This window comes from Martes martes, assembly GCF_963455335.1.
Source record: "Martes martes genome assembly, chromosome: 7".
In the NCBI taxonomy this organism is placed as follows: Eukaryota; Metazoa; Chordata; class Mammalia; order Carnivora; family Mustelidae; genus Martes; species Martes martes.
Genome location: NC_137894.1, coordinates 140159796 through 140186816, shown reverse-complemented (window position 1 = coordinate 140186816; position 27021 = coordinate 140159796). Strand labels below are relative to the sequence as shown.

The 27021-nt window shown below is 50.5% G+C and overlaps 2 protein-coding genes across 9 annotated transcripts in view; one reads left to right on the top strand and one right to left on the bottom strand.

Moving 5' to 3' along the window:
• WDR25 (WD repeat domain 25) overlaps nt 1–9727 on the bottom strand; it is a 141971-nt gene extending 132244 nt beyond the window's left edge. The window contains exons 1-3 of one of the 3 annotated variants that reach the window (XM_080807774.1): nt 9658–9667; nt 8629–8760; nt 5748–6590 (exon numbers count right to left, since the gene is read on the bottom strand). In XM_080807774.1, coding sequence (XP_080663900.1) covers nt 5748–6554 — 807 coding nt within the window. In that variant the 5' untranslated portion in view covers nt 6555–6590; nt 8629–8760; nt 9658–9667. Of the gene's footprint in view, nt 1–5747; nt 6591–8194; nt 8429–8628; nt 8761–9657 lie in introns of those variants that run through there. The other 2 variants (XM_080807775.1, XM_080807776.1) reach the window with 2 other exon arrangements.
• Nucleotides 9728–9825: 98 nt separating this feature from the next.
• WARS1 (tryptophanyl-tRNA synthetase 1) overlaps nt 9826–27021 on the top strand; it is a 30072-nt gene continuing 12876 nt past the window's right edge. For 2 of the 6 annotated variants that reach the window (XR_013967064.1, XM_080807506.1), the window contains exons 1-6: nt 9834–9899; nt 16597–16774; nt 22207–22420; nt 23899–24007; nt 26040–26159; nt 26662–26844. Coding sequence is in view for 4 of the 6 variants with exons in the window: in XM_080807506.1 (XP_080663632.1) it covers nt 16661–16774; nt 22207–22420; nt 23899–24007; nt 26040–26159; nt 26662–26844 (740 nt within the window). In the remaining 2 variants the exon portion in view is untranslated. Of the gene's footprint in view, nt 9900–10616; nt 10857–11139; nt 11218–16596; nt 16775–22206; nt 22421–23898; nt 24008–26039; nt 26160–26661; nt 26845–27021 lie in introns of those variants that run through there. The other 4 variants (XM_080807509.1, XR_013967065.1, XM_080807507.1 and 1 more) reach the window with 4 other exon arrangements.

Sequence of the window (27021 nt, the reverse complement as noted above, 5' to 3'; positions counted from 1 at the left end):
ACAAAGTGATTTTCCCAAAGTCACACAGCTACCAAGCAGCAGATACGGAATAGGAACCCAAGGGTCTCACGTAACAATAGCATCGAAGCTTTGCCAATCTATTTGGGTTCCACTTACCAGACACAAAGGCTTTAGCTCAAGCCCGGGTGTAAATCAAAGACCATCTTACCTCCACCAAGGCAACAGAAAAGCATTATGTATAGCCATGTTCACTGAAGTACTAGCCATTTCAGAAAGAGAAACAGGTAATGAAAGGAAACAACACAGAAATGACAAAGCAAAGTCTTGAACTTGAGACAGTCATAAAAATACATTTGGGGAAAGCTTTTAATAAAATATAAAAATGCTCCTTACAAACAGCACAAAGATGGGGGTGGAAGGAGCAGAATCAAAACTGCGTACGCTCCGCAGTGAGCCCAGCTCCGTGAACACACGGGGACGGGGGATCTGGACCAGGAAAGGCCCGCAGTGTTAGTGAGGCACTGACTCAGGGTTAGGGTTATCAACGATTTCTGTTTTCTCCTTCATTCTTCATATTCTCTGCATCTTCAGGGATTTTCACAATAAGCTTTCATTACGTTCATGATCAAAAATGAAAAAAAAATTTTGGGGGGGTATCATAGGTATCATAGGTACACTGAAAAAATTCCTAAAGCAAACAATTTTGTAAAACAAATGAACAACACCTAATTCATACATTTTCTTTAAAATTCCTCTGTGTTTCAGAACTCTGAGTTCTGATGCATGGACGGTGGTCCCTGGAAGCAGAAAAGATGTCAGACGCCTATGGGAATGTGTCTGGTGCCTAGCAGAGGGCTCCACACACGGGGCTGGTGGTGAGGGCTGCCTGCATTTGGCTGAAGCAGGCCACATTTGTACTTTTTCCAAGGGCTTCAAAGTCTGAATTCTACCTTTACATGCAGTGGGTATTCAAACGTGTTGAGCCAAATGAGGACACAGGGAAATGAAAAGAGTAGATAAAAGGGTATCCGTGCTGGGATTACAACTGTCAGAAACAGATGCGTGCTACAGACAGGGGCAGGAAGGGATCATCAGGAAAGAAAACAGAGCATCGGTGCAGCTATGAGTCATTGTTTTATTTTACTTAATTTCTCCAGCTGTAAATTTTTCAAAACTAATATAAGCATATTTTACAGCTCACAGAACATTTAGAACATATTAAAATAAGTATCTTTCCACTGTAATGTGCCCAATTGAAATTTATGAATTCCAAAGCTACATTTTAAAGAGATGAAGGAACTGGCACTTCACGCTCTTTAGATTAATCAGATGGATTGTGCTGTTTTTCTCTTGATCAGAAAAGAAATCATATTTCAGTAAATCCTACCTTGAATCAAGGATTCTTTCACATTCTAGAAGCTTGAGTGAGCTTATATTAAGTCTTACTGTGCCCCCTAGTGGCAAATAAAATCTATGTACTTAAGAGACAATCCTTTCCCAAAGGCTGGAAATAAAACCCCAAAAAATTTCTTTAATCTTTACTGATCACTTAGCATGTACAAAACTTTGTGCCAGGTGCTATGGAAAATATAAAAATGGGTCTGGCATAGTTTCCATGTTCAAGAGGCTCAAAATCTACAAGGTGTCGCAGATACGGTTCATGGCTACACAGGCAGAACGAGATGCCACTTCGGGGTAAGGAAGGGAGAAGATTCCTGGAGAGAGCAAAACCATAAACACACAGCAGGTGCCCACTATGCGCCAAGGACCACACCAGAGAGTTCACATCCAACACTGTTTCTTCTCCACAAAAACCCAGCAAAGCAGGCACAGTCATCTCCACAGACCACACACGCTGAGATTCGGAGAAGTAACTTGCCCGAGGTCACACAGCCAGTCAGCCGCAGAGGAAAGATTCAAACTAAGTGCTGTGACCCCAGCCCCCAAGCTCTTCCCTCCTTCCTGATGCACTGGGGCTCAAGAAGGCACTCTGGCAGGCTTTAACCAAAAGACAAGAGGAAAGGCACCCCAGGAAGGGAGCACAGCATTGGGGGGGGGGCATCCTGTCATATCCACCTTTTCTAGCTCTTCCCCCACTGCACTGTCTGCTCTCCACCCAGGACTGGGCCACAGGGAGCCAGGGCTCCTCCCGGCGCCCACAGCCCCATACTCACTCCAGACTCAGCATCCACATGCCTCCCACTCCCTCCCTCCACCTCACAGGCCCCCAAGATCTGCGGCGCCTCCCCTCCCCCACGACCCCAGGGAAGGGGAGGAACACCGTCCTGCCTGGAGCTGCGGGCTGCACACCAGGCTATCCATGAAGCTGAGGCCCCAGCAAAACCGAGGCCTCAGCCAGGACCTCCCTCCCCGGTTCCCAGCCCTGCTCCCACCTAGTCCCCAATCGGTTTTCCCATCCCGGCTCCTCCGGTCCCTGTCACACATTCTTCACTCTAAAAAGGTGCTCAAAATCAATTTGCCAAGCAATTCTGTCACTGGAAACTGTCACATATCTTTAAGATTTATTTTATTTATTTGTCAGAGCGAGAAAGCACAAGCAGGGGGAATGGCAGGCAGAGGGAAAAGCAGGCCCCTCGCTGAGCAGAGAGCTCAGTGCGGAACTTGATCCCAGGACCCTGTGATCATGACCTGAGCCAAAGCCAAATGCTTAACCGACTGAGCCACTCCAGCGTCCCAGGTGTCAAATATCTTAAAGCAGTGAGGATCCTGGTCCAACCATTTGTATGTATGGCTTATTAAAGCCCTGCTTTTTCAGGATCCCAAAGGAAGAAGGAGGTCAGGAGGCACTGACCCCAGCAGACATGAACGCAGCCACGCCCTGTCCCTGGACCACCTCCAATGCCACCCTTGCCAGACAGTGAAGTGGACAGAGCTCCCTGGAGACTGCCGGGCTGAGCAAGAGGCCGGTGGCCACATCACCTGCAGTGCACAGCAGCTGCACCCGGCCCCACTGAGGGCAGTTCCACAGCCAAAGGCCCAGGACCCAGGTCTGAGTGAATCACGCCACGCAAAGCTTTTCTACGCAGTCCCTCCACTGAGCGCCTGAGCAGCTTCCAAAGCTAGGCCAGCTGCGCCCCCTTCTGGTCACAAGTGTCACAGCTGGTTGGCTGATCCAGGGTCCCCTCCCTGGGGACGTCCACGCATCCCCAATGCATAGCACCTAACACACTCATCTACTCCACAAACACCCACTACACGACTGAACACACACAACACCCAAACACGGCTTCACTCAGCCATGCTCTGTTTAAAAAACGATACTACAGTGGGGATGCCTCTGCCTAGGGGAAACCTAAACTTGGCAGGCAAGTGATCCAAGCAGGGCCCAGAGAGCACCTCACTGATGCTGGGTGCAAACCAGTCCTCACAGGGCTCCAGGCCTGCCCCTCGCCATCAGGAACAAGACCCCACAGACGGGCAGGCAGGTGGCAGGTGCACACAAGGGCGTACCTGCTGCCCCACGTCCCTCCACCCATCTCTGCCCACAGCAACCCAGTCTGTCCTTCGACACCTCCAGGCGAGGCTGCCTCCTCCTCCAGCCTGTGCTGCCAGCATCTGCCTGACAGCCCCCTCCCTGCAGGGTCTAGAAAGAGGCTGCCCATGCCCCTCAGGTAGCCCACCTGTAACCACACTACCCTCCACAAAAAACCGTGCCTGGCCTTAGACTGGGTGCTTCGGACACACACACCTGGGCGTTTGTCCCACCCCAGAAGTGCCAACCACCGGTCTCGTGAATTTGTTCTATCGGGGAGGAAACAGAATGTGAGAGGTTAAGTGTCTTGCCAGGGTCACAAAGCTGTTGGGGATGGAGCCAGACCCCGAGGCCCCGATCACGCTAACTGCAGCCCACCTCCAGGGCCAGCCAGACACGGCCTGGCACTACACAGACCCTACACGGGCCTACCAGAAACCCTCCAGACGTGCTCCTGACCAAAAGGCCAAGTCTCCACTCGGCCCTCCACGGCGCAGACTCGGGAAGGAGCACTGAGAAGCCCCAGCACCGCGGGATTGAACCAAGCACGTTACCATGCACACCAGGAACACCAGAAGCCTCCTGAGTGGACCTGAGCCCCACCCCCACTCCCCCCACAGGAACAGCACCGAAGCCTGGGGTGTAAGATCCCCAGGCTCCAGACTAAAGGCAGGACATAGCACTGTCCCTGCACAACTCTATTCGCCTTGCCAGAAGGGAACACAGACTAGCGGATTCAGGACTCAAATTGGCTGCTTAAAAACAACACCCATCGGAGCGCCTGGGTGGCTCAGTGGGTTATAGCCTCTGCCTTCGGCTCAGGTCATGATCTCAGGGTCCTGGGATCGAGTCCTGCATTGGGCTCCCTGCTCAGTGGGGAACCTGCTTCCTCTCTCTCTGCCTACTTGTCATCTCTGTCAAATAAATAAATAAAATCTTAAAAAATACATATATATATATACACATATACATATATATATGTGTATATATATATATAAAACTTGCAAATACAATGTCCTGGACAGGACGGTTCTAGAACTCTGAGGAACAGAGTTAGAGGAAGCTGGCATTTACCGAGCGCCTGTGGGGGCCCTAGCTCTGTGCCAGGGTTTTGTAAGCGTTTTTCTCACATGACCATATGATGCAGGAAAGATTATGGCCTTTACAGATGAGACACCAGACTCGCAGGGGGCCAGCTGACCAGCTGCTCCGCAACAAAGCTGGATCTGAAGCCACGTCCCTTCGACTCCAAAGACATTTTTTTTCCACGAAGCTTTGGTTCAGCTCTCATTTACTTGGCACCTACCACATATAGGTGAGCTGCTAGGTGCTGAGGAGGGTGAGGAGGAGGATAGAGTATAGCCCAGAGGGGCTGGAGACAGGTTACAGGAGCTGTGACACACGTGCTCCGCTACATCCCTGCGTATGTGCGGCCGGCCTACTGCAAGTCTGCACGACCTCAGTAGCTTTCAAAACAAATAAGCAACAACGACAAAAGAGTTTCTGTATAAACCAGAAGTCCTCAGCAGGGCATCTGTAGCCATTCCTGGTCTGGCCCCTGCCTACTTCCGCAGCCTTGGGCCCCTCACTGCACACCCCACCCCTCCAGCCAACAGGCCCCCAAGACTTTTATGGCCAAGAACATCCTTCTGCCCCATCTCACCCCCTCCACCAAGTGAACCTTCCCCTGCTCCTGGAAGCGTTCACCAAGCCCTCCCAGACTGGGCTGCTGTCCTTCCCAGTGGGTTCACGGAGCACTTGTGTCCCAGCGCAAGACTGGTCCTCACACTCCTGAGCCCAGGACTGTGAGGGCCTCTCCACGTTCATGGCCCTACAACACCACATGCCCCAAAGCCAGGGACCGATCTGTCTACCTCTGCTCCCCTGGCGTCCAACACAGAGCCCAGCACATAACCGGCATGCTCAATACTCCACGCGGCTCACAAGGGGCCCAGGACTTGCCCTGAGCCTGCTTTCCTCCCCCTCTGACTGCCCTCACTCAGCGACCTCATCCCCCAGGGCGCCAGTGTGTCTGCATGTCCTCAGTGTCCCCATGAGGCCTAAGGACTAGCATTCTGTGGTGGCCTAAGCAAGGCAGCATCAGCGTGGAGGGCACAGAATGGACCGACAGTCCAGGGTGGGCCACTGAGAACCCACTCCTGAATGCAACAGGGAGAATTACAGAATTCCCGGAGACGTTCAGCGCCCCTACCTCACTGTGGTGAAGAACAAAACACCCCAGCAGTTTACTTCTTAGAGTCCCTGAAGAAAGGCGGTATCACTCAAGCCTTACCTTGAAGGTTTTATCCATGGAAGCCGAGAGAAGCATGTGACTCTTAGCAAAGACTGGACACCACTGAATGCTGTTGACGGGGCCCCTGTGGTTTCTCAGGTGGAAGAGCACTTTCCTGGGAATCGTGGTTTCTTTGTACTGACTGTCCAAATACGGCTGGATAAACTCAGACACTCTGGGGGCCACACAGAGAGGGGCAGGGGCCCGCCCTGCAGACGGACCCTGGGCCGCCACATCTTTACTCTTGCCAGTTTCTGTGCTTAATGCCTGCGACTGTCGTAGTCTTTTCGGGGTGTAGGGCACAATGCAGTCCTCACACCTTGTCCTCTGAAGAGAGCTACCATTTTTACCCGGGGTTTCAGATTTGGTTTGGGCACAAAAGGATGGTTCAGGGGAACTGTAAGTCCCCCAGGAGAGTTTTACCGGCCTAAAGCGGGCAGCTGCCAGGGGCACATGGCCAGCTGGAGTGTGGCTGGTCCACAGGGAAGGTCGAGGAGGCTTATCTGCAGGGACGGTGACATCAGGCTCCGTCCTGGGCCACTGTAACCTCTGGCTGGGACAAGATCCTGGGTCACTTCTCCAGAGCCGAACCAGTGGGAGACGATGGCCAGCTGGGTCTTCACAAGAACCATGCTTTGCAGGCAGTGCTGTCCCTTCCGTCACACCTGGGGCTTTGGATGCAAAATCCTGCCCAGGAGGTTGGAACCCATCAGAGCTGTCTTTCAACTGGCCAGCGGCATTAAAACTTCCCACGGACTCGGTCTCAGCCTCTGACTCCGAGTCATCATAAGCCACCAAGGAAGCCATTGAAGACACAGTTTTCTGCTGTCCTTTGAGGACAAACTACATGAGACCAAACAAAGTTAAGTGTCAGAATACATGCATGTAAGGATATTTACCACCACATGTAATTAAAAGAAAACATGCCCCCTAGCAAATCCATGATTGAAAACTCTAAGAATAAACATTAAAAAATGAGGGCTTTTGGGGCACCTGGGTGGCTCAGTGGGTTGAGCCTCTGCCTTTGGCCCAGGTCATGCATACAGGGTCCTGGGATCGAGCCCCACATTGGGCTCTCTGCTCAGCAGGGAGCCTGCTTCCCCCCTCTCTCTGCCTGCCTCTCTGCCTACTCATGTCTCTGTCTGTCAAATAGATAAACAAAATCTTTTTAAAAAAATAAAAATAAAATAAAAAAAATTTAAAATGAGGGTTTTTCTATACACCAACCATAATTAGAAGATTTAATTTTTTTAAATGAAGACTATGGGATATCTGCAAATAATTTAAACAAAAATTAGCAAGATCTACAGGAAAAAGACTAAAACTTTATTGAAAGACATAAAAAGAGGACCTAACTAAATGGAGTCTGGATTTAGCAGAAAGATTCAGGATTTTAAAGATGCCTTTTGGAAGGTTACTTTGGGCCTTTGAGGGTAGGTCTCAAAACACTAAAATGGAAAGATGTCCAGAACCCACCAAATGGGAAAAGCATGTCACCCTCACCTTCACCGCCCCGCCTGGGGCTCCAGTGCCTCCTTTACCCCCTGCCTAGATATCCCATCTCAACCATAAGCCAGCTGGGGAGACACACCCACAACACAAGACCTTGGCGTTCAAGGCACCAGTCCCCCAATTCTAAAGGAATGGTCCAAATCTGCCAGTTTCACTCCAAACACACACTCACCCAGCAGTGCATTGCCCCTTTCTAAAAAATCCTTCCTGAAATTCTGAACCATCATACACGATAAATTGCTGCCAACTAGTTTCTGGAAAGAAGTGCTTCAGTCTGGACGAGTTCAATTCTGTGCTTTTTAGGAGAAAGTACCGTCAGGAGGAAAACAAGGATGCCCAGCGCATCCCGTACAGCAGAGGGCGCGATGGAGCAGCACGAACAGCCACACGCCAGGTTCTGAGATGCCCAAACACATCCTGATTACCTACTCCATGTCCGACCTTAGTGTACCACAGAGCCCCTCCTCCCACATGTGGGGTGCGGGCACCGCCAGAAATTCCCTCTGGGTCCCTTGTTAAGGCACTCAGCCTGTCTATCACCCAGCTCTTCCCCTAGGTAGTGGGTTTCACAACCCCGGCAATCCAACTTCGACCCATCCACACCTTTCCCCCATCGCCTGAACGGCTCCACTGCCCGACACATTATGTCATCATTCAACCTCCTCCAGAAATCCCACCACCACCCCTCTCCTGCAGCCTAATCTAGGCAGGTAACACCTTCCACACACAATGCCATCATCTAAATAAAACTTCTATAAAGGACTAATCATAAACTAGCGGACCGTGTGCCGCAAACAACTTGGCATTTCTGTTCTCTTGTTACTTAGCCTGGTCCTGCCCAGACATCTCACCTGCCTCGATCCCTGTACATAGCCCCACACCCCACAGCATGCCATTCCTCCCTGTCACAGGGAACCCACCAGGCTCCCCCCTACCTAGCTGTCTGCAGCGGCTGACTCGAGAGAGGGGCCGGTGGCCAGAACTTAAAAAGAGGTCCACGGTGGGGCGCCTGGGTGGTTCAGTCAGTTAAGGATCCGACTCGATTGCGGCTCAGGTACTGATCTCAGGGTTGCAAAATCGAGGGTCGTGTCAGGCTCTGCGCTCGGGACGGAGTCTGCTTGAGACCCTCCCCTCCTCTCGTGCAAGCTGTCTTTCTCTCTCTCTCTCTCTGAATAAATAAAATAAATCTTTAAAAAAAAAAAAGAGGTCTATGGCAAAACATCAGAGAGCAGTAGGACGGGGGCCCAACAGCCCACTTCTGAACAAGGCAAGGCAGTGAGGACTGAAGGAAAGCAGGAGGGCGGGTGAGAAGGCGGCCGACACTACCTGCGTGTGCACTTGGCTTGTCCAGCACCGACCGGCTACTCACCAAGCCCCACTGCAGGCACCAGGAACGCCGCAGCCAGCCTGAGGTCAGCAATGGCCTGTACGCACCAGGCCCACGCAGTGGGACAGACAGGCCGCACTCGGGGAAATACAGGGTGTCAGGTAGCGAGAAGTCCTAGGGAGAGAAGCAAGACAGAGCAGAGCAGAGGGGGCGGTGGGCTTGGGACTGCCGTCTCACGGGGACCTGAGACAAAAGGTGACAGGGGAGCAAAGTTCAGGAGGAGGGAAGGGGGCAGAGGTGGTTTCGAGAAGCCCCGGAGAAGGAACCAACAGAACGAACCGAAGGGCGCCCGCGAGGAGGCCGCAAGGTGACTCAAGGAAAACAGGCCAAAATGGACAAGAGCGGGAGCCACTGGGAACAATGGAAACTCCCGGGGAAAAGTGTTTGCTGCCTTTCAGGTTTCTAAGGCAAACGGGCCAAAAAGGGAAATTTTTCGTGGTGGGGGCGGGGATCCAACCACGAGGGAGAGGCAGGGGCTCCGGGAAAAGGGCCACAGGGCGGGGGAGTGGCACTGCGAGTCACTGGCAGGTCGGCCCCAGGAGGGCAGGACTTCCCGTGTTTCGTCCACGGTTTGCCCCCAGCGGCTGGAGGTGTTCGGGAAACGCGGCCCGGGGGGTGGGAGGCACCGAGCAAAGAACAGAATATCCTCGTTCCGCAAACACGTCCTGATTACCTACTCCGTGCCAAGCCCTCTGTGGGGTCCGGCCTGCACAGAGATTAAACACAGAACACGGACCCTGCGCCGCAGGCCACAGACTGAGAAGGCAGCGAGGAAGAGGCGACCAGGGGTGGGTTTTGAAGGATGAATAGAAGTTAGCCGAGCTGTCAAGAGTGGAGGTAGGCAGGGCCCGGAGCTCTGAGCGTCCGGAAGGGCAGGGGTGGAGAAGGACGGGCGAGGGACACTCAAAGGCCAGCCCCTGAGGGGCGCAGAGCGTTCGGGCCGCCCCCGCCGCCGCCGCCGCGGCCGCCGCCCGGTCCCAGCCCCCTCCCGCCCACGGGCCCGCCGCTCACCACACGCACCGGAAGCGCTCAGTCCTGCGGGAGGCCGTCCGGCCTGCACTCCGCAGCCCAGGTGCGTTCCGCTGGTTCCGGAGCCTCCAGCCAATCACCCGCGGCCTCCGCCCCGCCCCCACGCGAACAGCCAATGACGGGTCAGTCGGGCCGGAAGTCGTTCCGGCCGGACGGAGTTTCCACGGACGCCCAGGAGGCCGCCCGTGGCGGAGCCGGCTGCACTGAAGGGCCCGGCTGGGCCGGTAAGTGAGGGGATGAGGGAGGGCGGGAGTTCGGGGCGGCGCCGGATGACCTGGCTCTTCCGCCGCCGCCTGCAGGCGAGGGCCCGGAGTATCCTCCTCCGAGCCCGGCTCGCTGCCCGCCGGGTTCCGGCACCACGAGGGGCGCGGAGGCTGCCGCGGCGCCCCTCGCCCCCTTCCTCCGAGCGCCCGCGTCCCCGTCTGTCGGCCACCCCCGCCGGCACCGACCCTCGCTCGCCTCCTCCCTCGTCCCCTGCCCCGAGGCGAGAGCTCCCCACGTTGAACGAGTGCGTGCCCCGTGCCGGGGGCTTTGCCTGCAGCGTCGCCCTCGGTCCCCTCCGCGGGAAAGGGAGGAGGCTTTCTCGTGCCCATTTCATGGAGGAGGAAGCCGAGAGGTGATGGCCCTTGGCCAGGGTCCTGCCCGGGGAGACCGCCCAAGCTGGGACTGAGAGCTGGGGCCGCGCGACCCCGGAGCTCGGGCTCTGCCCTGCGCGGGCTGCCGCGGGGAGCAGCTGCGGGGAGTTCCCGGTCGCCCTTCCGCCTTCCCGCGGCTGCACACAGTTACCCGCACGAGTGCGGAGGGTGGGGACGGGAACAGGGTGGGGAGGTCAGTCGGAGGCCAGTCTGGGGTACGGGGCGGCTGATGCAACGACCTGCTAATGCCTCGGTCTCCTCCCGGCCCCCCCACCCCGCCGCCCCTGATTGGACCGTCTGGCCAAGGAGGTTGGTCAAGAATCCTAAGTGTTTCTGAGAAACCGAGTGGTTTATAAAAAATTCCTACGTGCGAATAGCTGAAGAGTGGGGTAAACAGGAAAAAAAGATCCTTTTCTGGAAAGGAAACTGAAAGAAACGGGGGAAGACTATAAAGGAAGACCGCGGGCTGCTCGGGGCAGTCTCCGCCGCTCCGCTGCCTGGCGTGACCAGTGGCCACCTCCGCCCGCCGTGCCTCCCCCGTCCTGGGTACGTATAGCCATCGTGGCCAGGCTCGCAGCTCATCGGTACTTTCCCCAGAGCGCTGAAGACCTCGGTGTGGGGGGCGAGGGGTTGTGTCCCTGAGGATCAGGGTGTCGTGCATGCTATGTCCGACCCGAGGTTCAGGTGATGCGCGGCTGCCCCGGGGGATGGAGGTACCGGTGAGCAGTTGCCTGTTTGGCCTCGGTGCTCCGCTTGCAGCATCTCGGTGTTGGCTCCCGCGCAGGGTTTCCGCGGGCGAGGCCTCCTTACGCGCCCAGCACCCTCACATGTGAGCTCTCCCGTCGCCATGCACAAGAGTGTCTTGTGCCCGCCTTCATAGAAATTCACGTCTTCTCTGCCTTTTAAGGTAACGTGTGTTTTATTATTTGAAGGGGGAGATGATCTCTCTTCTCAGTGTTGGACAAAGGAAAGGTGAACATAGCCTGTCCGGAGGTTCGAAGTGTCAGAGGACGCCTTGCTGGACAGAAGTCGTTTTCTTGTCCCCTGGGGACTCGGTCTGAAGCCGGGGTCACGCACACTCTGGGCCTGGGTGGTAGCCCCCCTCCCGGTGGTATCCCAGGCATCCGGAAACGATGCACTTCCTGGCGACTCTAGAATTGACTAAGTTTATGTCCCCTTTCCCCAAATCGTAGATCAGTGTATTCTGATGCGTGAGATGATTTCGGGATGGTCCAGGTCATGGTCAGGTTCTGTGAAACAGTTCTGTGATTGTCCTTTCTGTTCCCCGTCCCCAAACCACCCAGTTTCTTCCAAGTGCCTATCACATTCCTCCAGAACAAGGGAACCTTTCAAAATGAGTACAAGACTTAAGATCTTTAAAAAGAGGAATTGGTAATTTTTTTAATTTTTTTATTTAAATTATTTTTTATTTTTTATTTGAGAGAATGAGAGAGAGAGAGAGAGCATGAGAAGGGGGAGGGTCAGAGGGAGAAGCAGACTCCTTGCTGAGCAGGGAGCCTGATGTGGGGCTCAATCCTGAGGCTCCAGAATCATGACCTGAGCCAAAGGCGGTCACTTAACCAACTGAGCCACCCAGGCGCCCAAGAATTAACTTTTAAGAGCCCTTTAGCTTTCTCTTTAAAAGTGCCCTAGGATCTGCCAGGGACTGTGAGGTTTTACTCTAATGACCAATACTTCTTTCAGAGGAGATGGTAGATAACTCCGCAGATTATACCTTTGTTTCTTTGTTTTAGATTTTACTATTTGTTAAGTAAGTAAAACAACTCTCCTAACAGATTCAAAGCTCTATTTGCACTTTACGCAGTAAACACTGAGATAGTCGTGCATAGAATTTTGGCACCTCGGACCCCTCTGAAAAAGTAACCTGGATATTCTACTTAGAGCCAGGCACATACCAGTGTGTATGCAGACTGTCGATGTCATTTTAGACATGCTGCACTCCGGGTTAAAAACTGCCAAAGTTAAATTTCATTCTAAAAGTTATCAAAGAAGTAGGGCGCCTGGGTGGCTCAGTGGGTTAAGCCTCTGCCTTCGGCTCAGGTCATGATCTCAGGGTCCTGGGATTGGGTCCCGCATCGGGCGCTCTGCTTGGCGGGGAGCCTGCTTCCTCCTCTCTCTCTCTGCCTGCTTCTCTGCTTACTTGTGAACTCACTCTGTCAAATAAATAAATAAAATCTTAAAAAAAAAAAAAGTTAAAAGTTATCAAAGAAGTAAAGGAGCGTGTTGACTAGATGTGAGGAAAAAGGAGACGGGAGGGGCGCCTGGGTGGCTCAGTGGGTTAAAGCCTCTGCCTTCAGCTCAGGTCATGATCCCAGGGTGCTGGGATCGAGTCCCACATCGGGCTCTCTGCTCAGCAGGGAGCCTGCTTCCTCCTCTCTCTGCCAGGCATCTCTGCCTACCTGTGATCTCTGTCTGTCAAATTAAATAAAATCTTTTAAAAAAAAGAAAAAGGAGAGGGGACACACGAAACGGGGGCAAATGGATGGGCATGTGAACTAAGAGACTCTGTTCTATTTCCCCGTCTTTTAAAAAAAAAAAAAAAAGATTTTATTTATTGGGACACCTGGGTGGCTTAGTCGTTAGGTGTCTGCCTTCGGCTCAGGCCATGATCCCGGAGTCCTGGGATCGAGCCCCGCATCAGGTTCCCTGCTCGGCGGGGGACCTGCTTCTCCCTCTCCCACTCCCACTGCTTGTGTTCCCTCTCTCGCTCTGTCTCTGTCAAATAAATAAATAAAGTCTTCTTTTTTTTTTATAAGATTTTATTTATTTGTTTGACAGAGAGAGGGATCGAGAGAGGTAACAGAAGGAGGGGGAGTGGGAGAGGAAGAAGCAGGCCACCCACTGAGCAGGGAGCCAGAAGTGGGGCTCGATCCCAGGACCCCAGGATCATGACCTGAGCCGAAGGCAGACACCTAACGACTGAGCCACCCAGGCGCTGAGCCACCCAGGCGCGCCGGTTTTCCTGTCTTTCAAGAGGTTGCATCAGACACACATACATATACCCACACAGAAGATTTATCATGTGGGTGGTTCCCATGCAGTGTTTACCTCATGATCTTGAGAGCTAGCAGACCTTATCTGCTGTTCCCTCATCAGATTTAGTTCCTATGTGCTTCTCAAACGGAATTCTGCTGTGGGAAAACGTGTTTTTCCCTAACGTGGACCCTGGGTGCAGGCCCCATTCACGTAGCTGATCCTCTTACCTGCTCCATTGCAGGGGGAGATTATCTGTCCAGGGCACACTCAGTGATTCTACCTGGTACTTTCTTTAGGAATTTTTAAAGCAAATGCTTTTGGTCCTCCTCAGACTTCAGAACCTTACTGCTGTCACCCATTGCCTTCCATGGCCAGATACCACACTTCAGGAAGGACAGGGATAAATCCAAGGGAATTCCAAAGAGAGCAACGAGGATGGGAGGTGGACAGAGGCTAAAGAAACTAGCGTTGGGATGTGAGACCAGGAGAAGGCGCCATGCAGTCAGCCTGGCCCTTCCCAAATCCTAGCAGGGTCAGCACAGTGGCAAGATGCTAAAAATGAGGCTGGGTCAAGTCCATGTGGGGGAAATCTACCTTAAACTGGAACAAGCACTTGTGAAGATAACATGAGAGGACATGAGCTTTAGGGAGAATATTGAACTGGGTGACTTGTGAGGTTGATTAATTCTGTAAATGTGTTTTGATAAAGTGCCGTGTGCCAGGCATTAGAAGCACACAGAATAGTAAAACCGAGAGCTTGCTCTCACTGTCTGGTGGAGAAGACATGAATAACTCAATGCCATGTGAGTGCTGTCATCGAGTTCCTACCAGAGTGCTGGGGATCAGTGACGACGGGGCGATCCACTTGGCTGCAGAGCTTCAGGAGCCAGGAAAGGCTGCAGAGAAGAGCTGACGCCTGACTTAGTGAGATCACCTGCAGTACGCGGGCAGAGACAGGAAACTATCACGTTCTGAGCAGGGGGAGCCGCTGAAATGCGGAGGGACCACACGGTGCAGCGGGGCTTGGGGGGTCAGATCCTGGCTTAGCTCCTCTGGCGCTGGGACCCCAGGGGGCTGTTCTGACTTCCCTGAGCCATCACCTCTCATCTGCTCCAACTTTGGAGGCTGGACGAATCTGGGATCGCGTGTAAAGGAACTGGACGTGATGTTTGATCATTTGTGGCTAGAAGGAATTCTCATCCCTTTGATTGTCATTTGATATGGGCCTGCGTGTTTCTCCTCTCCAACGCTAGTCAGAGCTTCTGCATTCCTTCTGGCAGGCCTCCTGACGGTGGGCTGTGCTATCTGAGGTAGTTAGGGCACCCAGCTTCCCTTTTCTGGGAAATGAGGTGATTCTCAGCGAGGAGGGAAAAGAAACTGGTTACTGTCTCATCCTGGTTTCGGTATTATGCTATCAGTTGATTTATATAAAGATTAGCCTAGTTAAAATTTACATCCTTCTTAAACATTTAACAAAATAATAAAAATAAATTACCCTAAGGGTGCCTGGCTGGCTCAGTTGGTGGCGCATGTGACTCTTGATCTCGGAGTTACAAGTTCGAGCACCACATTGGGGCTAGTGTTTAACTTTAAAAAAAAGAAAAAAGAAAAATGACCCCTCAGGTTTGGGGTTTTGGTTCATAGAGTTCATAGAAAAAAATTTAAATAATTAAAGACACAAAACAGTCAGGTATTGCACCTCTCCTACGGGGCGAGGGCCGTGCTGGGCTGGTTATTTGCCTGCACCGTCACACTCCATCCACACAGCAGTCCTGCAGGTGGTGTTACTGCTGGCCGCACTTTACAGTTGAGAGGCTGAGACTCCCTACAGTTAAATAACCCGGAGAGTGGGCTGTAGCCGCTCATCCCTTCCACTGGCGTGGTCTCGGGGACGTTCGGAACCTCTCTGTGCCTCAGTGTGCTCATCTGTGAAATGGAAAGAACATCTCTCTCACAGGATTGCTGTGAAGCTTCAGTGAATGGATGTGTACACGGTGTTCAGAAATATAGCAGGTGCGGAGGTGCTGGCAGTTGGCTGCCCTGGCCCAGCCCATTGTCACTGTCCTTTCCTCGTTCGGAGCCAAGCAGCAAGTTGTAAACGGAGCTAGGGTTCAGCCAAGCCCTGGAGCCCTAACAGATAATACTCATAATGGATTTATATCTTGCTTTACAGTTTATAGCATGGTACCTTCTAGTTTTTCCTCCTTTCTTCTCACAGCAACCCTTGAGGTAGCTGAAAGGGTTCCTGATTGCGCCACTTTCTAGAAAGGGGACCCTCAGAAAGGGGAAGTGACTGACCCAAGAAGGAATGATTTGGCCAGTCTCTGCACCAAGGCAGCATCAGGTGGCCTGCCCTCTGTCCCACCTTTTTCAAGGTTAAAAGTTACGACTGGGGCACCTGGGTGGCTCAGTGGGTTAAGCCTCTGCCTTCGGCTCAGGTCATGATCTCAGGGTCCTGGGATCAAGTCCCGCATCGGGCTCTCTGCTCGGCAGGGAGCCTGCTTCCTCCTCTCTCTCTCTCTCTCTCTCTCTCTCTCTGTCTACTTGTGATCTCTCTCTGCCAAATAAATAAATAAATTCTTTAAAAAAAAAATAAAAAATAAAAAATAAAAAGTTACGACTAATAAAAGGTGCAAATATGCCTGTTTCAGAGGGCTGCAGTGAAGTGAGACAGCGTGTAGAATGGACAAGCTGTACATCCTTTTCCTCATTTGGAGCCCAGAACAGATAAGGCCCTACCTTCATCCTAGATAAGACTGTCCTTGACCCCAGACCTTGCTTAATCTGAGAACAGAGCAGCTGGCCTGCAAAAGAAGCCATTTGCTCAGCGACCTGTTGGCTCTGGATGCAAGGGCGTGGAACTCATCCCCAATACAATTAAGATAAAGAGTAAATTGCAGTTCCTCCGAAAGTTTCTCGCTCCGGTGAACTTGGGTTTGTTAAAGCACTTTAGTACTTGCTCCGTATACAAATTCGAGTCTTTCCTGGGTGCTTGGCATTGGGTGAAGCACACTTGGTCCTAGTCCGTGGAGTCCCGCAGCTGGTGAGTCCCAGCAGCTCCTGCAGTCCTCATCGCTGGCATGTGTTCGTCCTCTTTTCTCGTTTTTCATGGCCCCACGTTTCTGCTTATACTTTTACTAATGGTATTTTACCCAGGTCCTTTATCATAACCCCAGCATTTTTGGAAAGACGAAGGACTGGGTAGACCCAGGAAAGGTGAAACTACTCCAGCAGCTCATTAGTCATTCTCTCCCTCCCTGCCCACGCCCTTGTCCCCCCTTCCCCGCAGTTTTGTCTGGACCACGGAGCAACACTTCCAGCCTCCTCACCAGCTGCCGACCTAGGTCCCGGAGATGGCGGACGTGCCCAACGGTGAGCAGGGGTGTGCCTCCCCGCTGGAACTGTTCAACAGCATAGCTGCCCAGGGGGAGCTCGTGAGGTCCCTCAAAGCGGGAAAGGCGTCAAAGGTATGTGATTTTATTGGATTCTCTGCCTGTGCATGTGGGCCAAGTCTGGGGTCATGTTACCCGGGGCAGACTGTTCCCAAGACTCTGTTCCCTCAGTAACTGAGGTATTTTGGCTCTAACTTTAAATTCATTTCCTCCTTTATTGATACATGTGGTCAAAAGAAAAGCCCCTGAAATCCAGCCATCATCCACCCTGCCTGTTCCCAGAAACGAACTTTTCAGTCCTTTCAGCTGATTGTCAGAATTACGCTTTTATATTGCTCCTTGTTGATATTCAAGTTTGGGGCTTTAACTGTAGAAAATGAGGAGTTAACACTTCTGCCAACACTCCCCATCCCTCTGGTGTCCCGTGCATGTCCCCGTGTCAACATGGACGCTCTTCTGACAGCATCAGTGCTACTAACAGCTGACCCCATTGACTTGAGTTTGAGTGTTTTTCCTTTCCTGCCCCGGAGTTGCTGTTTATCTCCATTTCTGTTGGCTCCGTGTTTCTGTGTACGATGGTTGTAGCTCCCCGGGCCCCCTTCAGTTAGGCGAGTCTCCCCCAGAGGCGCTCAAGTCAGCCAGCCTGCAGCTTACCTCCAGAAGGTCACTCTCAGGACTCCACCGCCTCAGATGGACTGCTGCCTCTCACCGTCCTCACCGCCCCAGTAGGCCCTTCCCTCACCTCCCTGTTGGGTCTCTGTTTCCCGATCCTGTGTGGCACTCCTTTGTGTACTCTCTCGATAGAGCAAGTCATCCAGTGAGTGGTGTCTGAAAAAAATCGTGCTGAAGACATAATGTGGGGGGATCTTGCATGTCTGGAAGTATCTTTATGTAGTATCTGATTGGTAAGCAAGAGTGGGCAGAGGTGATTTTCTCACAGAATTCGGAAGCTAGTGATCTGTCTTCACCGAGCTCCCGGGGTCGCTGTGGAGAAACCAGATTCCGTTCCCTTGGTTTTTCTCTGGAAATTTGTAGGACGGTCTCTTTGTTCCAGTATTCTGAAATTTCTTGGGATGAGTACATCCTTTCTAACTGGAAACTTTTGACCCTTATTCTGAGAAATTCTGTTGTTTCTGATTTCTTCTCTTCTGTTTCCTTAGTTATGGATTTTTTCCCCCCAGAAACTGGTCCTCTGCTTTTATTTTTTGACATGTGCTTTCCATTTTGTTTTCTTGTTGTTCTTTTAAGTGTATTTCCTCAACCTCTTATGTTGCTTTTTCTTTTTCTTTTTTTTTTTTTTAAAGTAAACTCTTTTTCATTTTCCCTGTCATTTTTAGCTTCTGTGAGCTCATTTGCATTCTGGATGTTCCTTTCCTTGTTGTACCCCATTATCGTTTCCTAGGTACAGTAAGTATCCTTTTATCTCTGAGCGCTTGATGATGGTTTTCCTGATGTTCTCTGTGGGACAGAGGAGCTGGGCTGTGTGGTCCTCCTCCACCCTCCCTGCTCACGGTGCATTGCCCCTGCCCCTGCTGTACAGAACGCCCCCAGTCTAGACACTTGGAACTTGACCTCCCCAGCACAGGACCTCTGGCTTGGGGTGGAGAGCCAAGCAGCTGCTTCTTAAAAGGACTTTCCACCTGTGCTCCTAATTCATAGCCGGCCTTCACCCTCACTTCCCCAGATGCCCTAGCAGCGCAATTCCAGTGTTTCCACTACATCCTCACATTTGTTGTTCTTGGTCCGTGGCCAGTTGTCCAGTAATTCTGCGGCTTCCAGAATCTTGTTGCCGGGGTCCTCTTTTTGTTGCCTTTGTCCTTGTGGGGTTGTGCCTTTCTGAAAGCTCTCTGCTCTTGCTGCAGGACATTTCGGAAGTGTTATCCATGCCACCTGCATCTTTAATGCACATGAGCACTGCCTTTCGTTCTTCTCTGCGTCCGCTCTGCAGTCACTCAGCTTCTTCCATTACTTCCTCGTCCGTCACTTCCAACCCCTGTTGTGTCCTTTTCAGAAGCCCCCACCCCCCACGGGTCCTCCCCAGATGGGAGCCAACCATCTCCCACCCATCCTGGCAGTTTACTTTGACTCTTTGGACCCCAAATAAGCCATCACACATTAAAAGAGATAAATAGTACTGAAAGTGATGTCCCAGGGAAGGGGTTGGCTAATGACAGGAAGAAACCTCCAGTTAGGAGCACCAGTTAGGAGGACTCAGTGGGTGAGACTAAGTTGTTTTTTAAAAATCCGAAATAAATAAAGGACCCACATGTTAACCATTTGCTCTTTAAGTCCATATTTGGAAACTTGGCAGTGGTATCTGTGTTGATGTAACATTAAGTTTGAGTAACATTTAATAAGTTCCTAGTTAGCAGTTCTTAGTGATCTGCAGTTATAGTCATTGTTAAACAAGCAGTACTTAACACAGTTGAGTTTACTCTTCCAAGTATGTTCTTTGACATGCACAATCCACTGACTCTCAACAAGAGAGATCAGAGGTTGCACGATGAAGTCAGACTTAAATGATAAAAATTCAGAAGTAAATTTGACCGTGGAATGTGTTTCAACAGAAGCACCTGCTATTTTAGAAATTCACTTTATGCAAAATACTAGAGCACTTTGGGAACACCAATGCGCTGAGGGCGCCTTGGGCTCTTTCTCCAGCTGTCTCTGCCATGTGTCTTGACCGTGGCCCTCAACATTCTTTTCTGCTCCGTATACTAAGGGCGAAGACCCCCAGCTTCAGTAACAGCTCACTAAATACCAGGGTGTCTCCTGAGGGCATAGGTCAGAATCTAGGGGCTCTGCAGGGAGACAGTGGCCAAGGGCGTGAGCACTTTAGGCAGAACTCAAGAAATGACACTGGATCACAGAGGTCAAGACAGCAAAGTCTGTTTTCTTGTCCTTTGTTTACATAAACTTTTTTTTTAAGATTTTATTTATTTGAGAGAGGCCAAGTGGCTAGGCAGAGATCACGAGCAGGAGGGGTAGAGGGAGAAGCAGTCTCCCCGCTAAGCAGGGAACCTGATGCGGGACTTAGTCCCAGGACCCTGGGATCATGACCTGAGCTGAATGCAGATGCTTAACCGACTGAGCCACCCAGGCACCCAAGGTAAACTTTTTAAATTGAAGTGCACCATTTATTCAGAAAGGTATGGAGCTCATAATCAGCTTACTGAATTTTCACAAAATGACCATATCTGTGTTGTAACCAGCGTCCAGATCAGGAAACAAGATAGCAGCACCCGGAAGCCATCCTCAGGCCCCTCCAGTCACTGCCTCTGTCCTCTACCCTAGGCCTCCACCATAGATCGTTCTCCCTGTGTTGGAACTTTAGATAAAATCAGGTTGTACATAGTCTTCTTTTGTTTTTTCTTCCCCCCTGGACATCAGCTTTTATTTTTTTTTTTTAAGATTTTATTTATTTATTTGACAGAGATCACAAGTAGGCAGAGAGGCAGGCAGAGAGAGAGGAGGAAGCAGGCTCCCTGCTGAGCAGAGAGCCCGATGGGGGGCTCGATCCCAGGACCCTGGGATCATGACCTGAGCCGAAGGCAGAGGCTTTAACCCACTGAGCCACCCAGGCGCCCCGACATCAGCTTTTAAATTGTGTTTCCATGTTCTGGTCCATGTTAAATTGAGAACAAGAAAATAGAAAGGCAAACTTGCCTGTCCATTTATTTATTTTTTTAAATAATTTTTTATTTTTTTATAAACATACAATGTATTATTAGCCCCAGGGGTACGGGTCTGTGAATCGCCAGGTTTACACACTTCACAGCACTCACCATAGCACATACCTTCCCCAGTGTCCGTCACCCGAACTCCCTCACCCTACTCCCCTCCCCCCAGCAACCCTCAGTTTGTTTTGTGAGATTAAGAGTCTCTTATGGTTTGTCTCCCTCCCGATCCCATCTTGTTTCATTTATTCCTTTCCTACCCCCCCAAGCCCCCCACATTGCCTCTCAACTTCCTCATATCAGGGAGATCATATGATAATTGTCTTTCTCTGATTGACTTATTTCACTAAGCATAATACCCTCTAGTTCCATCCACATCGTGGCAAACTTGCCTGTCCATTTAAATCACATCCTAGACTACAAACAGTTCTTGAGCAGGGACACTGGTGTTTGACTTTCAGAGAGCCTCCTAGTTGCAAGCAGAGTTAGACCAGATAGAGTATGAAATGTCAACACAGCCAGTGATAAAAGGGTATTGACTGAAGTGTCCTTCAGAGCAGGGTAATTCTTCACATGGATAATTCAATAAATCATGCTTGCTAAACATTTATTTTGTTGCACTGAGCTTAGGCACTGCAGAAATGAGGTGAGTAAAACATACCTAACCCACCCAGGCAGATATCCTATCTCTTCTAGGAGATATATCCATGGAGTTACGAAGTCCACGATTCTAATTCGTTGTAATAACGAATTCCTGGTAGTTTCAGAGTTTGAAACACATATCTGTGTCTGCAAGTGCCCCACAGCAGTAGTTCTCTGTGGCTCATGGGCCATACCTCACACAGCAGTTCCCTCTGAATGGAGTTTGGTGATATGTCTCTCCACTTAGGAAGTCCGCTTCATAGAACATGATGTGTACACTCTGAATAGGAATGTTTGTACTTCCTTTGCCAAGCAAATTGGCCTGTGTATATTCTTTGTTTGTGATCTAATCCAGCAAGGCCAGTTACAGGAGCAGAGCTTTGGGGCACAACATGACTAATCTGCCTAATTAGGCCTCCTCTTCCAGGGGCCAGCCTTCGTGGGTGGCTCGTGTGGGCTTCTGGAGCAGGAGGTCTCTCTACCAGATTTCCAGAGTACCCAAGGATATAATTTTACGTTTGTTTTTCTTATGCTTATTTTTAAACACTCAGTGTGCAAACACTTTGGACAGCTTGATAAGACTCCAAAATACAGTAATACAACTGTTTCTCACTGCATCCCTCCTTAATTTAGGACTTGAAAGCCTGTGTTTTTCCTTGCCTTTATCTGTTTCCCTGATGTCTAGAGCTGCTGGTACTGTCCTCAGTGGCATTATTTAAGCTTCCACAAATACTCATCTCAGCTGTAAAACACAAAAACAAGGTCCGATGTAGAATTCCTTATGCTCAGTCCAGGGAGCTTGTCGCACACATTGTCTGGCATCGGTGGCATTTGAGAAATCTTGAGTATGTTCAATGTGTCATAAATAACAGTGTGTGCCGTGTCTGTTTGTCCCATAGCATTTGTGGTACTGATCCACAGCGCTAAAACAGCACAAAAATGAGAGACACTTAAGCCCACAACTTGCTGTGTGTCCACCGGCACGCTCCTTGACCTCGCTGAGTCTCAGAGTCTCCAGCTGGAACAGCGCAGTGATCGTGGTGCCTGCCTCCGAGGGGTGTTATGAGGCTAAGGAGGGGAGGGAACACGTGTGAGGGCATTTACAGGTGCCTGCCATGTGACAGTAGTCCCCTTCAGCAAAACGTTAGCTCTGGTGTATTATTAGCCATCCTCGTTTCCTTTGTCCAGGATGAAATCGATTCTGCCGTGAAGATGTTGTTATCATTGAAAATGAGCTACAAAGCCGCCGTGGGGGAGGACTACAAGGCCGACTGCCCTCCAGAGAACCCGGCACCTGAGAGCGATAGTGGCCTGGGTGCCGCAGAAGCTGAGGAGGATTTTGTGGACCCGTGGACAGTACAGACGAGCAGTGCCAAGGGCATTGACTACGACAAGCTCATTGGTATGGCCTGGGAGAAACCCCAGTTCATACAAGTGATTCCCTTGAGATGAGCTCACTGGTGTTTTTTTGTTTTTGTTTTTGTTTTTAATTTTGAATTATAAGCTCAGTCAAGCATCAATGCCAAGAAAAAAATAGATCCTAAAATTTTTTGGTCATGCAGTACATTCCCAAAGGATTCTTTTCAACTAAAATAACAATGTAAAACTTAGTTCAGAATAACGATCCATAGTAGAGAGCTTAGTAGAAGCTTTTTCCCCTTTTTTTTTGAGCGATTTAGAACTTGAGGGAAAGGTCTGTTAGGATGGCATCTTTGCAGTCATTTAAATCACCTCTTCATGGGGCGCCTGGGTGGCTCAGCAGGTTAAAGCCTCTGCCTTCGGCTCAGGTCATGATGATCTCGGGGTCCCGGGATCGAGCCCCGCATCGGGCTCTCTTGCAGAGAGCCTGCTTCCTCCTCTCTCTCTCTCTGCCTGCCTCTCTGCGTACTTGTGATCTCTGTCTTTCAAATAAATAAATAAATAAATAAATTGAAATTTTTAAAAATAAATAAATAAATCACCTCTCACTTAATGATTGAAGTCAGGAATGGATTACGTAAGTCTGAGTCTCTCTTCCAGTGATACTGATTATAGAGCTGAAAAGCTGGAAGTTACCTGGAGAAGGGTGACTCCTCACCGAGGGCAGGTGGCCACTGACAAGCACCTCCTCACGGGGCTTCCTGCTCAGGGAAGTCCTTACTCTGAGATCACTGGTAATCACCAGTGAAGAAACATTGCCGACATGTTTTTATCAAAGTCGAAAGCCATTTCCCATAATTTAAGTATAGACAGTCAATGAGGGAAAATTCGTTTGAAGACGTAATTCAGTGCAACAATTAAAGGATACTAAAATTACAGGGTCAGTGTCAACAGATTATACCTTAATAAGCAACTGGGGGAGGGGAAGTGTGAAAAGTTGCTAGCCAGACTGAATTCTGGATATGTTTCCCATCAAAACCCAATCCCAGAGAAAACAGCAGGTTTTGTTGTTGTTGTTTTAAAGGTTTTATTTGTTTATTTATTTATTTATTTGACAGACAGAGATCACAAGTAGGCTGAGAGGCAGGCAGAGAGAGAGGAGGAAGCAGGCTCCCTGCTGAGCAGAGAGCCCGATGGGCTCTATCCCAGGACCCTGAGATCATGACCTGAGCTGAAGGCAGAGGCTTTAACCTGCTGAGCCACCCAGGCGCCCAGAAAACAGAGTTTTATTCTGTAATTTTTTTCGTGTTTGGCTGGTTGTGATCTTAACGCTCCTTATTACTGTAAAAGACATTTGACTTTGGGTTGAGAGAAGGGACTGGGAGCAGAAAGCCTAAAGAGCCTGGGTTCATCAAGATTGTACACAATACGCTAGTTTTTCCCCTTCAGTAATATCCAATCGCCAGACCTCACACCACCTAACATGGCCATATCTCCTTTGTTCCAATTTTCTTTTTCCAGTTCGGTTCGGAAGCAGTAAAATTGACAAGGAGCTGGTAAACCGGATAGAGCGAGCCACGGGCCAGAAACCACACCGCTTCCTGCGCAGAGGCATCTTCTTCTCACACAGGTCGGGGCTTCCTGCCCTCCTCTCCTTCGAATTCCAGATGTGATCAGGAGGCTCTTCCCTCAAGCTGCCTGCTCCCGTGGGAACAGTGGTAGCCGCCATCTGTAGACTAGGGTCCACCTTCTGCCCAAAACTGGCTCCGGGTTTATGCCCTGTCCCTTCACCCTTGGGCCTTTACTTCATTCATTTATCAACTATCCCCTTCACAGTTGGAGGTCACATACACCGCAGATGAGATTATGCCAGATTATGCGCTCTAAATCCTAAAATGTCATAAAGACAAAAGAGATTCGTATATCCAAGTTCAGCATTTCCCACGCGATAAGCAGTGGCTTCCTGAGGTTCTGTGCCCCTTCCTGCTATTGTCCTGGCCCGCTCCTAGACCCTGTGGCCGAAAGAGAAACCAGCGCAGCGTGGGTGGAAGAGACTATCCCTACCCGAGACTGTAAATTCTGTGCAGATAATTATCAGAAAATGGGCAGGTTCTGGAAGTGTTCCTGCCTCACCCACCCCACCAGTTAGCCCATTTTATGGTCCATGGCCGGGTTGTTCTGTTCTCCTTGCTCTGCATGGTTGGTTACGGGAGAGCACACACGGGACGGCACGCGGCAGCCTGCCAGAACACTTCAGATTCCGCATGCAGAAAACAGACCCTGCTCAGCCCTCCTTCTGGACGGACTATAGTCCCAGCTTTTTACCTTCATTAAGATTTAATCCGCGTTTTTAAAGTATACAATTCACGTTTTTAAAGTGGCCTTTAGTATATTCATAAGGTTATACAACAGTCACCACCACTGTTAATTCCAGAACATTCTCACCACCCCAGGAGCAGTCGCTCCTCCAACCCCCATCCTCGCACCACAACCACTGGCAACCATCATGTTTTCAAGGTTCTGCCATGTGGTGGTATGTGTTCGTACTTCCCTCCCTCTTATACCTGACGAGTGTTCTGCTGAATAGGTCCGCCCCGTTTTTTTGTTTATCCATTCACTGCTTGCTAGGCATGTGGGTTATTTTCAATTTTGGGTTTCTTCTCTCCCATAAACCCATAAAAGTTAGATTTGGTTAATTGTAAAAACCAGAGAAGGACTCTTTTCTTCCAGAATTAAGGTTTTTTAATTCTTTATTTAAAAGCAGTGTATGATTGGTGCCTGGAAGTAAAAAAAAAACAAAAAAACACGCACACACACAAACAATTCCCATCATCCCATGAGCCCAGAGAGGAGCACTGTTAACCCTTGGTGAGGGGTGTGAGGAGGAGTCACTTTTTAGAAAACCCCTGGGAAGGTCCACTTTTATTTTGGGACACATTGTTGAGAAAGAACATTGACACCCTAGAGCAGTGGTTTCACACCCTGGCGAACACTGCGATCACTGAGAGAGCTCTTTAAAAATACAGATTCCCAGGCATCACCCCAGACCCACCGAATCGGAATCTCTGAAGGTAGGACCCGGGTAGATGTAACGTGACCGGCGATTCTGATGCCCAACAAGGAAACCCTTCATGTGCGTTGCCTGGCCCCCAGTCCTGGGGGAGGGTAGATGAATCCGGAACGACTCCCAGCTGAAGACACTTGGCCACAGCCTGGCCGAGGAAGCCCAGACGAGATTTCCAGCTAGGGACTGCCCCTCCACACTCCCAGGAGGTCTTCCTCACTCCTGTCCCTGAGTCAGGAGTGTGTGGAACTCGTAGTCTCCCAGTCTGGGTCTCCGGAGTCTCCGGGCTTGGTGTCATTCCCAGGAACGGGCGTAAAGCAGATGGTGTGTGGATGTTGGTATTTGAAGTTTCCAGAGGGATTCCGTTAACTGCCCAACCATATCCCGCTTTTATTCCAGACCTGTGTGTCTTACACTTTTTGAACGATCACAGGAGAAACACATCATGTCGGTAGACGTTTCCTGTCATTTTTCTAATACAGGCAGCAGGGGTAACTCTAATCGTTGTGTTGTGTTTTCTCTCTTTTCCAAGTAAGCGTTAGCGCCTTCGTGTTTCCCAGAAAAATCACACCATTTCCTTTTCTCCTCTCTCCTTTAGAGATATGAACCAAATTCTTGATGCCTATGAGAATAAGAAGCCATTTTATCTGTACACGGGCAGGGGCCCCTCTTCTGAAGCAATGCATGTAGGTCATCTCATCCCGTTTATCTTCACAAAGTAAGTATTGAATCGTATGCCTTTTGTCCCTTTTATTAGTGAATCTGGAATGTTAACTTACAAACCATGTCAGAGTGACATAGTCTGTGTTAAGGTACGAGGGGACTCGTGCTGTTGTGACTTGGTGACTCTGTTCCCGGTGTCACGTTAGAAAGTGTGGCGTCATGGAGCAGGCCGGGCTTTGGAGTCAGCCAGCCCGTCTCCACCTGTTCCTGTCCCTGTGACCGTAGCAGTCACTTCCCTGAACCTTCGTTTCCATGTCTGCAGGAGGGGAGTGATAACACCTACCTCCTAAAATGGTGGCCAGCACAAAGCAGCTGGCACAGAGCTGAGCACAGGCCCTTCCGCATTAAGTAAATGTAGTCCAGCTCCACCACGTAAGACTGTGTGACTGTGTGACTGTGTAGACAAGAAAGTTTTGCGTACACTCTCAGTAGGAGCCACGTTTTCAGAGGCACACTGAGGAAACGAGGTAGCAGCCTTCTTCCCGTGTGTCTCGTAGGTGGCTGCAGGATGTGTTCAACGTGCCCTTGGTCATCCAGATGACAGATGACGAGAAGTACCTGTGGAAGGACCTGACCCTGGACCAGGCCTACGGCTACGCTGTGGAGAACGCCAAGGACATCATTGCCTGCGGCTTTGACATCAACAAGACCTTCATCTTCTCTGACCTGGACTACATGGGGTAAGGAGAGAGTGCCCGGCTGCCTTCTAGAGAGAAAAGCGGATGCAGACGGCGGCTCCTCCCGGCCATGGCAGAGTCAGACACGTCTAAAATGGTCCTAAGATCTGGGGAATGTTTTCCTTCCTTTATGAAACGTCGGGATGTGGTTTCTTGGTCTCGTTCACCAGCTGAGGTTTC